The 15459-nt window shown below is 36.8% G+C and overlaps 1 protein-coding gene across 1 annotated transcript in view; it reads right to left on the minus strand.

Annotated features, from left to right (window-relative positions):
- The window catches only part of ELOVL4 (ELOVL fatty acid elongase 4), a 31072-nt gene that overhangs the window by 5587 nt on the left and 10026 nt on the right, over positions 1-15459 (minus strand). The window contains exons 2-4 of the mRNA XM_008684854.2: positions 3370-3557; positions 1899-1979; positions 402-573 (exon numbers count right to left, since the gene is read on the minus strand). Of these exons, the coding sequence (XP_008683076.1) occupies positions 402-573; positions 1899-1979; positions 3370-3557 (441 nt within the window). The remainder of the gene's footprint in view (positions 1-401; positions 574-1898; positions 1980-3369; positions 3558-15459) is intronic.

Consider the following 15459-nt stretch of genomic DNA (forward strand, 5'->3'; position numbering starts at 1 on the left):
ATGTGGGGCTTGAACTCATGACCCTGAGATCAAGACCTGAGCTGAGATCAAGAGTTGGATGCTTAACTGACTGAGTTACCCAGGCACACCTAGCTCAGTGTCCTTTGAATCAGAACCACTATACCTGCTCCCCATCAAAATATTATTTGCTACATTTAAGATTAGTTTATGCTTATCTGAGGCAAATCTTTAGGTATTTAAGTAGCCACAGATAAAAAGCCAAAACTTTACTTTCCTCAAATTTCTTTTTTTCTTCATATTTCTTTAAAATGAAATTAACAAAGAAATAATTAACCATGAAAGCAAGTTAAAGACCAAGTCAAATTTCCAGCTTCTCATTACTTTTCCACCCAACACATATACATGATTTAATATATGCAGATATGTCCCCAAATGCTCACCTTGTCCCCCTGCGACCCACTTAATTCCAATCCACCACAACGTAAACATTGTACAGTGATGGTATACATGAAGGAAAGAGACTTGGTTGTTTTTCTTCCTCAGGATAAAAAACACTGTGTCCAAATACTCAACCCCTTTAGATACAAAGTACCACCAAAGAGCAGCAGCTATCTGTAAAAAGAAAGGAAAAAGCATGTTATAAACAGCAGAGTGACACTATCCTATGGTTTTCTATTTATTGTTAAGTTAGTCCTAAACAATCTTTATTGCATAAAACGTACAAGGCACGGAATCATTTTTGCCTAAGTGGGTGTGAAACCTAGGCGTCTATCCATGGGGGAAAAATAGGAAAGAAAGAATCCAAGTCTACATTTACCCAGTGGCAACAATTTAGAGAAAATATTTAGTCTTTTACATAGCTAGATGTCATGAAGTACCAAACTGCTGAACATAGAGCTACAAACACCTTCACACTGCTATGTTTCTCAATGCGGCAGAAAAACCGAGATATTTACTTTTTAAATGTATTTCAGTTGTTCATGCTTAGCCTGTACTATTCCTCAGATATTCCTGCAAGTATGTGTGCGGGACCTGATCTTTGTGGGCTTCTGTCTCTCACTTTAACATGTGCAACAAAGTAAATACCTAATCACAGTACTTTGTATAGGGCGGTAAAATCTTTAAAGTGGTAAGTTAAGACATACAAACAAAAATAACAAATATTTCCTAGGTCATAAATATAATCCTACTTACATGAATAAGTCTTTTCTTTTCCTGGGCTCTAATTAAGACACCAGATGGTACAGAAAGATTATGTTACATGCTGAGATTAAGGATCCAAGGATCCAGTGAGAGGTGACCTCTGTAAATGTTTTAAAATGTTTTATAGGAACCCTATATAAGAGTAACCTAAACTCAACATTTTTTACATTAAGTACTTTCTATGATGTGTGTCCTATGTACAAACAACAAAGAAGACAGTATATAACTGACATCTGTTTATAAATCCTTGTATGTCAAGGGTGACTAGAAAGTAAAATATAACATTATATTACCAATGGTTTATTTTTCTGCAAATTAATAAAAACTGAGTTTATACCTATACAAATTGTGCTTTGCTTAACTTACTAAACATTACATAGTTTATACAACATTTGTTTTTCCTCAGACTCTTAACAAATGAATTAGACTCTCTTTATTAGTTTCTACTTTGACCCAAAACACAAACATCCAAAATGTCATCTTTACACTAAACATGGAATTTTTTTGCTCTTAAGTACTGCATTCTAGTAATCCAACACGTACTCACTCTCACACAATCAAACAGGACACTATAGCTATGAAAACATTTTCAGTTATGTACTGTTAAAGAGAAGCATAGCTTTACTGACAACACAATCCTATACTTTACCACTCTACGAAAGTATGTCTTTCAGAGGGGGATTACAAAATTAAACTCACTTCTACTGATTAAATGGTATTTTGAATGTACTTACCCTAACTTCATTAACATTATCAGAATAATCCACACTCTGGCAAATATAGCTGTATCCTGCATTATATGATCCCATGAATAACTGGGAAAAAGGAGAATAATATTTAAAATAAAGTTTTAGTAGATACAGAATTTAAAAACACTAAATACAACATGCTACCTTTCAGATTATTTTAAAGAGCAATTTTGTCTAAAAAAATTGAAATGCATTAAACATTTAATGTGTTGGAGTTTCTAAAAGTTGTTATGTCAATTTATTCTAAAATTGAAATCTAAATTAAAAATCACGTGTAACTCTTGCACTGAGACTTCAACTCAGTGCTTTATAATAGTAAGAGAAATTTTGATTAACCATGACTTGGATCTAACAGTTGCATTGATTTCTATTCTTGATCCAGAGTGGTTTGTATCTAACAAACAATGTCAAAGTATCCAAATAAATTAAAGTTTTTATGAAGTTGAGATTGTATAGACTAAGTTGTCAATTACAGATTTCTTTATAGGAGAGTAGTGCTTCTTTTCCTAGCATCACCAATCCAGTTCTCTGGGTTCATACACAATTTTAATGAGGAGTCTCTTGGGAAACAAATTCCTTCCACTTGGGAAACAAATTCTTTCCACTCTTACAACTTAAAAAATGCCTCTGTCAATCTAACCTTTAGGATTTCTTTTCAGAATGTCATGAGGAACTTGCTGGAATCCAGAAAAGCACAGGTGATGAGCAGCAACCGTGTATGACAGTTAACTCATTTTTGTTCCAACCCGAAATACAATGACATTTGTAATAGGATTTAACTCAAAATCAGTATTTTACATCTACATATTTTGATCAGTTACCAAACCTGAAAATGCTGCATAAGAATTATAAATAAAGGGGCGCCTGGGTGGCACAGCGGTTAAGCGTCTGCCTTCGGCTCAGGGCGTGATCCCGGCGTTATGGGATCGAGCCCCACATCAGGCTCCTCCGCTATGAGCCTGTTTCTTCCTCTCCCACTCCCTCTGCTTGTGTTCCCTCTCTCTCTGGCTGTCTCTATCTCTGTCAAATAAATAAATAAAATCTTTAAAAAAAAGAATTATAAATAAAGAGCTACAACTACTTACTACTTAATATGTGCCAAATGCTATGAAAAAATTCACTTAACTCTGATCAAGGGGCAGGTACTTATCCCCAGTTTACAGATGGGGAAAATAAGTCTCAGAAAAGTTAAATAATGTCTACTGCCGGTTAATAACGGTTATTTTGGAATCCAGTGTGTCTGCTTCAACATTCCATTTTAAACAACTGTCCTATACTTTCCATATGTTTCAGATTTTTGTGATCCAAACATGAAAAATGTCAATAAAGTAAAATTTACTTTTAGAATAGCCAACAGTTATCTTGGGATACAATATTACAATGATGGTTTTACATATTCTAATTTCTTAGTTTTCAATGACCCTGGGGAATAATAAGGTGACTTTAGTAACCCTACCTCTCTGAAGATAAAAAGGTTAAGCAAAACCATTCCAAAATTATAGAAAATGAGCACTAAACGCATCTGGAAAGGTTCTCGGTCCTTCATCCATTTTGGACCCAGCCACACGAACAGGAGATAAAGAGTACTTATACAAAGTGTAGGCCATGGAGACTGCATCAGAGGCCAATTCTCCACACGTTTATCTACAGAGAACAAAATAACATTAAATTCATTAAACAATAAATTTGTTTGGAATGAACTTGTTAAGAATTATAATATTTCAACTTAGCTATTTTCCTAATTTGACCAAATGTAGGTCCATTTTTCTTTGAGTCACAACAAAAATACATGGCATTAAAACCAAAGAAATGAGACCAATTCTTGTGAGTAGCTTTAGAAAATAATGTTTCATTACATACAGCACACATTAAGTTTTATAGAGACCTAGAGAACACAGACCAAAAATAATCCTTGTTATAAATATAGGACAAGTTGGCCATGAAAAGGTAATGAAAGACTTCACAGACAGAAAATAAATAATTTAAGGAGAAACTTGTCTTTCATATTAAACATGTGAAATGTATCAGTACAGTTTGGAAGCTGTTCTCTCCTTGCTTAAAGCAGGAAAAGAATAGTAAACTGAAGAGGTAGAGCAATGGAAGCCATTCCCTGGAATATTTTTGGATACTGAGGACAAGAGTACAGTTATATTTGGGGAAAAAAATTAGGGGGATTACAGTTCTATGATTTCTTTAAATGGAAATCACCATATTCAAGACATTTTTTTTCTTTGATAGCACAAGCCTATTTAGCCATGAATATAACCAACTTATATCCTTTTATCTAAAGCTATAAGCATTTACCTCATATATGTGTAAATATTTCATTTAATGAGTCAACTGTCCTTAATATTCAAATATGCAACCTTGAATCAATTCTGTAATAAGAGTTCTGCCACAAGTAACATTTCTAAGAGAAGAATGATAATGAAATATAGGGCTAACAAAAATTTATTTTCTAATACATTATAAAAAGGTTCTGAAATTTATATTTCTAAAACCTAAACAGCATTTTATAGGTTGTGAATCTTATATCTAGTTTATGCTTGGTAATACAAAAACATTTCTATGTTCTATGCTGAGGAAAAGAATGTATTTTTAAAACAGCAACAACAAAAAATCCTACCTTTCAGTCAGCTCCTAAGACCTAGCCTAAATGAATTCAACTTAATTGCTCATTACAATGTCCCACCATTTAAACTGTCAGTTTTACTAAAAATACATATGCAGAATAACTGGATTAGATAATTAGGTTTCAAAATATCTTACTTAAAATTAGTCTGTTTCTATACACTATTGATATAAAATAAGATAATAGGAAGGAAACAGAAATGGAACAATGTTTAATCACAGTCTCCAAAGTCAGGAAGTGACATAACTATGGTTTCTATGAAATAAGAGTTGTTACAAAGATGCACTAGTGACTTAAAAGAAAAACACATATGAAAACAAGAAAAAACAAAAACTGACTTTATTTCAGAGTTTACAGGAGAGGCTTACTATCTATCTATTCATGGAAATAATGGTTCTGTCACTCAAATCAAAACATATTGCAGAGTTAAAAATAAAACACAAGAGAGAATGATCCTCTTGTGAGAGGGTGTGGCTTAAAAGATGAGTGGCTGACTTTTATTGAAGGCATCGTACCACTATGGTCTTATAACTGATTGTTTGCTTTTCTTTATTACTGCCCTATTATCCTGCTATATATTTCTCTCTGATAAAGTCTCCCTTAAAACACAGGGTATTTATCTACTTAGATATTTATTTTCTATAGGAAAAACACTTAAGACAAACTCCTAAATCCTAAAGCCCTGCTCTACTTATTTTAGGAACTAGAGAAGGAGTAGTTGTGGCTTCCTATTCCTATCCAGAAACTAGAGAGTAGACACTGTTTTTTTCCATGCGTTTGATACAAAGAGCAAAAGGATTCTGTTATCATGTAACAAAGAAAGGAATATAAATTCATCAGTAAGGAGATTCTAATTTCTAATATCACAGATTATATCACTCTTTTTTTAAAAAAGACATTTAATTTAGAGAGAAAGGAGAGAGCACGTGCGAGTGGAGGAAGGGGCAGAGGGAGAGGCAGAGAGAGAAACCTCAAGCAGACACCTCACTGAGCATGGAGCCCAACATGGGGCTCAATCCCAGGACCCTGAGATCATGACCTGAGCCAAAATCAAGAGTCGGCCGCTCAACCAACTGAGCCGTCCAGGTGCCCCAGTTCTATCACTCTTAATCACACACAGAATTCCTGCTGACTTCAAAGTTCTGAGCAACAAGTAGAAAAAAATGAGAGAAACAGGTCCAGAAATTTTCCCAAAATCAAGAATAAATAAAAATGCTCATTCTTTTTGATATACAGTGTGGTTTAGCTCATGCCATTCTCTCCTTCAACAGAGAGTTTAAACACGGAACTCAGAAAGTGAGAGAAAGAGACATGAGTAAGAAGCTGAAGATCTGACAATATGAAACACTAACAGAGGCCAATAGAAAAGTAAAAAGGTAGAGGGGAGTAGATAAGAAATAATAGATATTAGAAAAAGCATTCTAGACTCTATCAGTAAACAGATGGGCTGAGTTTTAATATCAGCTCTGCTAGTGTGCAGAGGACTTAAAGGGCACAATCTGTCCTCATCCCTTCATCTGTAAAACCTGTTGGAGAGAAGGGGAATGAGTTTGTGCTTCTCCAACTTGAATGAGAAAAAGAATCACAGGGGAGAGGGGCATAGTTAAAATGCAGGTTCTGACTCAGTAGGTCTGGGGTGTAGCCCATTCTTAGGAAGATTCTGCATTTTCTAGGAAACTCCAACTGATACTATGTCAATATTCCATGGACCACCCTCTGAGTAGCAAGAAACTAGACAATCCTCTGGGTTTTTTTTTTTTTAACTTTGGAAAATTGTTACTTTTAAAAATGATAATTAGGAGGAAGAATGGAATTGACGGTGAGGAAAACTGGATCCAAAAAATGGGCAATCTTCATTGGCCAGGGGACCCATCGTGCACACAAGTTCCTGCACATTTCTGCTCCACCATGGCACTCATCACACTGTCCTGCGACCTTCCCGGAAAATGCAATCCCCCTGAAGGCAGGGGCTGGGTTTCTCAGTTGTGTACTGCAAGGCTTATCTGGGTGCCTAAACAACATTTGATGAGTAAATGATGATTGGGTAATTTTTTTCATATTAGTCCTTTATTCTCTAACCCTTCAAATAAAAGTCAACAGTATATTTATTGATATTCCAGGTTTCTTTGTCCAACAACCTTTTCCTAAAGCTCTTCCCAGATCCTCCTTTATGCTCACATACAACTTGAATCTGATATCAACAACACTTCAGTCCAGTATTTAGGGGGTACATGTGTGCTCTCTCCATAAGGCTCAGTGTCTTTACTTCATTGCGTTTCCCAGGGACAAAAGGCAATGCCCCCATTTCTTTATCCAACAGTGCAAGTCATGCATTGCATCAGCAACCACTTAACAAAACCCTGTCTTCAGCCTATAAAAGGCCACAGTTCCCATCATCTCTTTCTCAGATTAGCCCTTCCAGTTCACCAGAGTCGGAACGCTCTTAAAACTTCCACCTCCAGGGAGCATTATGGAAGCTGTAGTAACTGTCAGCTCCCTGAAGCGCAGTATCACAGTCCCATCCTGCGATGATATTCGCGCGGTATTTCTCCATGTCTTTGCAGTTATTTGTGTCTTTCTAAGTTTGCATAAGTTTTTCTTTAGTACTTCTGACAAGATTCGAATATCCAAGCTTCTTTTACTTGTTTCCTTTTCCACTTAAAAGGACTGAGTAAGTCACTACAGTGTCACACAATGATATGAAAATTTACCATTAATAACGGGTTCCCCCACAAGTCTTGAACAAAAAAAAAAAAAAAAAAAAAAGAAAGAAAGAAAAGAAAAGAGGAAAAAATGTGGAATTGTGGAATTAGGATAGTAAAGGAAAATCATGAATATTGAAATTTTATGTATTTTATATAACTCTAAAATAATGAATTATCCAGCCTTTCATGAACTCACATGTTTCAATAACATATTTTTATGTGTTGCCTTTCTTCAAGAAAGATGTGTGTATTTGCTTAGAATTCCCTCCCAGTTTTATTGAGACATAATTGACAAACTTCAGTGTGTAAGTGTAAGGCGTACAGCACGATGGTCTGATATACATATATTGTGAATGATTACCACAATAGGTTCAGCTAACATCTATCTTCTCATACAGATACAACAGGAAAAAAAAGAAAGAAGAAAAGAACAAAGGGAAAAAAATGTTTTCCTTGTAATGAGAACTCTTAGGATTTACTCTCAGCAACTTTCCTGTGTATCACACAGCAGTGTTCTACAGTCATCATGTTGCACAGTAGTACATCCGGGGGCTTATTTAGTTTCTAACTGGAAATTTGTACCTTTTGACCACCTTCCTCCAACACTCCCCACTCCCCTCCACTTCTAGTAAGGACAAATCTGATCTCTTTTTCTATGAGTTTTGTTTGTTTGTTTCAAATAACATATTTCAAGGGTAAATTAAATCTTCTATTCATTTGAGTTAAACTGAATGCAAATATAGATTATGCACATTAGAGTAAAAAGAAGACATATTTCCAGTATACTGTCAGTATCTGAATTCTACAGTTATTTTTTAAATATTTATTTATTTATTTATTTATTTATTTATTTATTTATGCGAGAGAGCGTGTACAAGTAGTGGGGAGGGGCAGAGGGAGAAGCAGACTTCCCACTGAGCAGGGAGCCTGACTGGGACTCTATCCCAAGACCCTGGGATCATGACCTGAGCCAAAGGCAGATGCTTAACTGACTGAGCCACCCAGGCAACCCTCTACCCAGTTATGAACAGGATTCCATACCATGAATTTATTAGGGGAAAAAAAGAGAGAGAAAAAACAATTCATTTGAAACCCTATTCTTCCTGCCACCACTGAAGTCAAACTCTGTCATCAAAGAATACTAAGATTCAAATGGGTTTTATATAACATTCTTAGGAATTCTCTATTTGCAAAGCTTTGGGCGGGGGGTGGGGATCAATATGGCACAAATATAAACTGACTTCGGTTGATTTATTTGTCAAATTGTCCTATATTTTATAACTATTAATATGTTTATTAACATGTCTATGCCTTCATGCGTTAGTGATTTTGCCCTTATTTTGAGCTTATTAACAATTTTAAGCCATTACATGTAAACTTTTACCTAACAGAGGCTGTAGAATTTTAGATTTAGACTTAGATATGTCTCTTTACTCTAACAGTGAGATTCAGAGAAGTCAAATTCCAGTACCCTCAGTCTTCACATCCATTCATTTTAAGGGAAACAATTTCCAACAATTTCTTCCTCAGTTATTGGTATAAGTGATATTTTAAGATAGAACTGTGACTATCAATCATGTTTCTTCAAGGGAAAGAAAATAAGAGAGACCTACAAAAGTTCCTTTAGTAGAAAGAAGGACAAGAGCTCCTCACACCAAGTCTCACACTTTCTTAGGTGCTGCACCTGACAGAGCTGGTTTAGGCGCATGAATGCTTTGGAGGCCATGCCACAAAGAAAGGTGGGGAAAAAACTAAGGATGTCTAACCTGGAGAAAAGAAAGAGGCCTCATCAAATGCTAAAAGACCTAAAGAGAGCTCAGATTTATTCTTTATTTCTAGAGTGTAGAATTAGAACCAATGAGAAGGAGTTTTAGGAAGCTGAATTACACCTAAATTCAGAAAATTTCTAAGCAGTGGGTCTTAGTGAAGTAGAAAGAGTTGTGTCTTCTTTCACAATGAGTTCCTTATCCTAGTTTCAAATTAAATTTAAGCAAACATAAAGCTAAGTATTATAGAAAACAAGTTCAGGAGCAAGAGATTATATTTTAATAATAAGAATTACTAAGACACGTTATCTTAACCCTTATGGACACTTAAGGGGTAACTTTTCTCAGGATATAGTTTCTATTTAGAACATTTTGATTATTTCATAAAGCTCATGCCAAGTAGGATTGATTTATTTACAAACATTAGTTAGCTCACTAATCAAACAATTTTATCCGTATGATAAATGTCATGTAATGGTTACACAACTGTGGGTGTTTGTCATGTAATGGTTACACAACTGTATGTCAAAACTCACAAACTGTTAACTAAAAAGAGTTAGTTTTATTATGTGTAAATTATACCTTCATACAAGTGGGAGGAAAAATGGTATATCTGAAGTGGGGTTTCCTTCAAATACCCTCCACCAACAGGTTTTTATTTTTAACCTGATCTGCATCTTAAAATCATACAGCATGATAGATAGCTAGAACAGACTTTCGGGTCAGACTCTCCACCCCTTCTGAGCTAAGTGGTTTGGGGCAGGTTATTTGGTTCTTGACCTCTCAAAACTCATTTACAGACATAAAAGATCTATTGCTTTGCAGGATAATGAGTGTAATACAAGAGGCCAGTCTTAAGAAGAGTGGTAGGGCAGGTGAGAGGGGACAACTGTTTCTTGAAGAAAAGAAGAGGAATTTGCCAAACAGACAGAGAGGAGGAAGGCCTTCTTGCAGAGAGAACCATGTGTATAAATAGCCCCCAAGCAAGAAATAACACATTTATTCTGGAAATCAAGCAGGCCCGAGGTAGAGGATATTTACAAAGGAAAATGAATAGAGCCTTACGGGTCAGAGCAGACCTGGGAGAGTCTTACCAACTATACTGAAGAGGCTAGAATCTGTCTGGTAGATAACGGGGAGATGCTTCATTGGTTAAAAATAGGGTATCACATTTAGCTTTTAAAAGATAATGGCAGAAGCCATGGGAGATGGACCGAAGGGGAAGAGGAGACGTCAAGAGACAGGGAAACCAGTCAGATCAGTGGTTCTCAAACATCTCTATGTTGTTGGGCCACCCACATAAGAACCATCTGCTTGTTAAAAGTGTAGATTCTTAGGCCCCACCCCAGATCTACTGAATCAAAATCTCTCTGGATAGGGCCCAAGACTGTGATCTCAAAGTTCCTCTGGTGATTCTGGTGGGCAGCCAGCTTGGACACCATTATAATGCAGAAGTTACGGAAACCTGAAGTTAGAGGGCTGCACTGGTGATGGTCAAGATAGGCAGATATGAAAGTAAAATCCACAGACTTGGTGACTGATAATGGATGTAAGAGTTAAGAGTGAAAGGAAAGTTCAGGATTACTCCTAGATTCTGGCACGGCTGGTGACAGACATGGTGAAAGGAGGATCTAGGACAGAGCCTAAAGGAAGAACAGATCTGGAAGGAGATGACTGGGTGAATGTTTAAACATCCTGTGTCTGCAGTACTTGTGGACACCTGCTGGGTGGAGTTACCCAGTAGGCTCTGCAGCTGCAGAGAGCTACCAGCACTGTGGACACATGGAGGAGTCGATGGCAATGAAAATCACATCAGAGTTTGAGGTCATGAGGGNNNAAGAGCACATGGAATGAGAGAATAAAATGAACAAGGATTGAACCCTGAGGAATACTTAAGGGAAGAGTGGGAGAAATGGCAGTGAAGCAAGCAGAGAAAAAGGAAGAGAGAAAATAGTGTTTTGGAGAGCAAGAGAGTACGATGTTTTCAAAATGATGGGGTAGGCAACTGATGATTATAAATGGAGAATCACTTGTTCTTTTCTTTTCAATGAGGAAATAGTAACTACGTCACAGGGCTGATGTGCGATGGTTAAATGTAAAAGCTGTAGCACACATGAACGCCACGAAGTTGTTCCTTCTGCTGTACCCTATTCTCTACCCATGCCGCATTTTCACACAGGTGTGTCTTATCTCAGGAATAATCTGAGCCCCTTCCATTAAAAGTCAAGTCCTTTGATGTCTTCTGGGACTTTTATTCCTGATCTAGAGAAGTTATCTAGGTTCCAAATATTGACTCTCAAGTCAGTCTATCAACATTAGAATCTTAGCTTTCTCATTTACTAGGTAAATACACTGAGTGAATTACATAAGTCTCTTTGGCTTTATGGATGATAACAGGGTTGTTAGAAGGAATAAGATATTGCTAAAAGTATGGTGCCTGACACAGAATAAGAGCTCAATAAATGTTGGCACTGTCATTATCGTTGACAATAATCAAACCACTAAATCCTCTTTTCCAAGAGAACAGTTTAACCAAATTAAAGAGAAAATACCATACATAAATGTAAGAGTTTAAGCTGAGAAAACAGAACATTTTATAACTTACATACTGAGAAGACAGCACACTCTATATTTATTCAGGAGAACAATACATAACAAGTGTAAATCTGAATTTTGAATTAGAGAGGCTGTTTAAAAAAAAACTCTTTTTTACAAAAATGTAAACCAGATTTTAATAAATAATATTTGTAATCCAATAGTTCTGAAGTAATCCAAGTCCTTTAGAAACCTCTACTTATATACAAACAACTGCAATTAATTCTTACAGAAAATTATCCCTATGTATATTAAAAGAACTTCCTTAAAAATCTCTGATAGGCTGGGGCACCTCGTGGCTTGGTCAGTTGAGCGTCTGACTCCTGATTTCGGCTTAGGTCATGATCTTGGGGTCCTGGGATTGAGCCCTGCGTCGGGCTCCCTGCTCAACAGGGAGTCTGTTGAGGTTTCTCTCTCCCTCTTCCTCTGCCCCTCCCTCCCACTCATGCTCTCTTTCTCTGTCTCAAATAAAAAAAAAGGAAGATCTCTAATAGGCCTCCTTTTTGTTTTGGAAAGGCTGATTTTTCTTAAAGCTTATTAAAATTCAGGGTGTCTGCCAGTCAGAATGAACTTTATCCCCTAAGTAGTCTAAGCTAGTTATCATCTCCCAAAAGAAACAGTAAAATTTTTAATTTTTAGGACATCCAAATTCCTAGAATTAACAAGAGTAAGCACAAGACCAGGAGATAATCCTAGTCGGATGATGACTTAAGAAGACACGGGGAACAGAGGGAGTGTGGTAAAAAGGCAAGGGACAGGACTTGAATTAAGAACGACCAGATTCCAGGTCTATCTGTCATGTGCTAGCCCCATGACTTGGACCTGAAACTCTTGGAGCCAACAATTCCTCCTATGTAAAATGCAGGTAATAATAAGATTACCCAAACCACAGAGTTGCTTTGAGGTTCAAATCGATAGCCCTCTGTAAGAATCCCCTCCAACATTAACTCTTTTTGCACTTAAAAGTACTGAATATGGGGGCGCCTGGGTGGCTCAGTCGTTAAGTGTCTGCCTTCAGCTCAGGGCGTGATCCCAGAGTCCTGGGATCGAGCCCCACATCAGGCTCCCTGCTCCGCTGGGAGCCTGCTTCTTCCTCTCCCACTCCCCCTGCTTGCATTCCCTCTCTCGCTGGCTGTCTCTCTCGCTCTGTCAAATAAATAAATAAAATCTGTAAAAAAAAAAGCATTGAATATGTATTTCTTTTGAAACCTTCAAAGCACACTATGATTACCTCTATCATACCATGCAACTGTCCTTTTAGTCTGTTTAAGTGTGTCCCACACACACTGGGCAGGGGCAGTATTGTTATTTCTAAAGCCACAAAGGCTTGCAACAGTGGATGAACCCAGCAAATGGCTGAAGATTAGCAGACCAAATGAAGGCCACAAAGTATCTAGAAAATAAATATTATAATGGCAACTACTACTGTGAGAATAGATATTGGAGACATTTCTCAACTGCCCTTTTGATTCAGGTAAACTGAGCGAGAGTTATTGATCAATATGGCCCTAAAAGATATAGAAAGTCTCTATTGGGGTAAAAAAAACAACTAAATATTCTATAGAGATGCATGCTATTGTTCGGTTTTCTTCAATATATTTTTAAATCAATAGCTTAAGAACACTTTTAATTCTTCTTTTTCCAAATTTGTACATAGTAGCAGAATATCAAAGAAATTAGGAATCCTCCATTCCCTTGCTATTCAAAGTGTGGTACCAAAGCAGAAAAGTATCTCCTGGAAACTTACTAGAAATAAAGAAACTCATCACTCCAGACCTACTATGCCAGAATCTGCGTTTTAGTAAGAGTCCCAGGTGATTTACACATTAAGATCTAAGAACTGCTCTAGTCTACTCATAAATGTGGACCTATTTTATATAATATATAACCGAGTCATAAAAGTTTGTTTTATTTATTTGTTCCTAGAGTCTACTGAATGAATCACTTTTTTTTCTTTTAACAACATCTACATCTATTTAACCTGCCATAAACAAAAGAAAAACACATGCCTAACAACCAACTAAAGATACTGAGTAGCTTTAGGAGTATATTCAAGACATGAAGAAGTATGTACTATATATTATTCTCCAAAACTATTCATCCTTCTTTACTATGTTGGAACTAACAGCTGCAAATTGACACCATGTTTTTAAACCTCTCTACTAACCGCTAATATACAAGTGATATTGTTAAAAATCCATTTTCCTTTACTGACTACCCAAAAATAACAGTCAATGTCACATTATACACTAGAGATCCCCCAAAGGGAAACTGCAGTCTTTTTCTTAAGGAGGTAATGTCTTCCGCCATTTATTATAAAGGTCAGGAGGGCCACAGCCACAGTCCTTATTCCTTGATGTATCTGTGTAACAATGTCTAGTACACAGCACCCTCAAACATTTGTTAAGAGAAATTTTTCATGAAAAATGTAGGTAACTGTTGTCAAGAAGAGTCTGAGAAGGATTTCATCTCTATGATAGGGATAAACCAAGTAACACCATAAGGCCTCTTCTAGGTTCTAGTCTAAAATGTGATGGATATATTCTCCACCCCAGCTAAGATCTTGGATATCAATGAGGTGAAAAAGGCAGACGTAGAGGAGAAAGGGTCTTCATAGAACTGGATACAATGGATAGATAACAATCCAAGATATACTCTAGAACTAAAGCACAGATTCTGAAGGTGGTAGATGAATGAGGGTCCAATCAGTTCCTACTGAGTCAGGGGGATAAGGAGGGAAAATTTCTGCTTTAACCTCCCCTATGTCCTCAGGAAAGAAGATGATGGTTTCAGCTGGAAAGAGTGCCTGGACGAATGCAAGAGAAGGGCAGCCCTTGCAGGGGTGGACCAGGCAAAGGCTGGGCTAAAAAATGAACAAGAGGTCAGTGCGTGATGGGCAGACAGGAGGGATGGAGGTCTTTACCAGCCAGGCAAGGGTAAGCTGCAGCATTTGAGGGGATGAGGGGGCAAATGGTCTGAAAGCAGTTAGAACAAGAGGGCAAAAATGTTTTATGTAACTCGGTGGTATTACAGTCACCTAAAAGCCTGAAAGAATGGATGGAGGAGTTCAAAAACAGAAAAAAGGAAAGAAGAATTTTGGTTCCAAGTTTGCCTAAACAGAGATCAGGAGAGAGGTAGAAAGTGAGAGAAATGACAAAATTTCCCACAGAGAGCAGGTAAATAGGGATGGACTCGGAAGCTGCAAAGGAGAAAAGATAGTAACACAGATGAGCTGAGTGAATCAGTGAGTGTTACAAGTTGAAGACTGATTACTCTGAGGTTTAATTTGGAAGGGTTAGTACTTGATAGAGAAGATCCAAGAAAAGTCAGTTCACTCACTTGGAAAAAGGGAATAATAGTATGCGCTCCAAAGGAGCATGAGGATTAAATGTGATAATACATATGAAGTATTAGACATAGTCCCTGGCACTTAGTAAGCATCCAATAAATGTTTGCTATTATTACTGGACAGTAAAACAGTATCTGTTGTATGAACAGGAAGCCCGTCCTGTGTTAGGAAAAGGTCGCTGATGTGGGAAGGGGAAAGATCTGGATTAGGTCCCAGCTCCATTACTTTCCAGCTGTGTAGTTTTTAGTCTATTTCTGCATCATGGAATGATTAAATAATACCTACTTTATGGGGGTTCTATGAACATTAAATAAGGTATATAAAATGCACACTACAGCATTTCATAGTTCATAAGGGTCCTGTACTAGAAGCTCAATAAATAGCAGTGAGTTTCACCATGTACAAATGGTATCTAAATCCATCGTTAAAAAAATATAAGGGATATATATATATACACACACACTTTATGCTTTACTATTTTAAATATATATATATTATA

This window comes from Ursus maritimus, unplaced genomic scaffold (genome assembly GCF_017311325.1).
Source record: "Ursus maritimus isolate PB19 unplaced genomic scaffold, ASM1731132v1 scaffold_29, whole genome shotgun sequence".
NCBI lineage: Eukaryota > Metazoa > Chordata > Mammalia > Carnivora > Ursidae > Ursus > Ursus maritimus.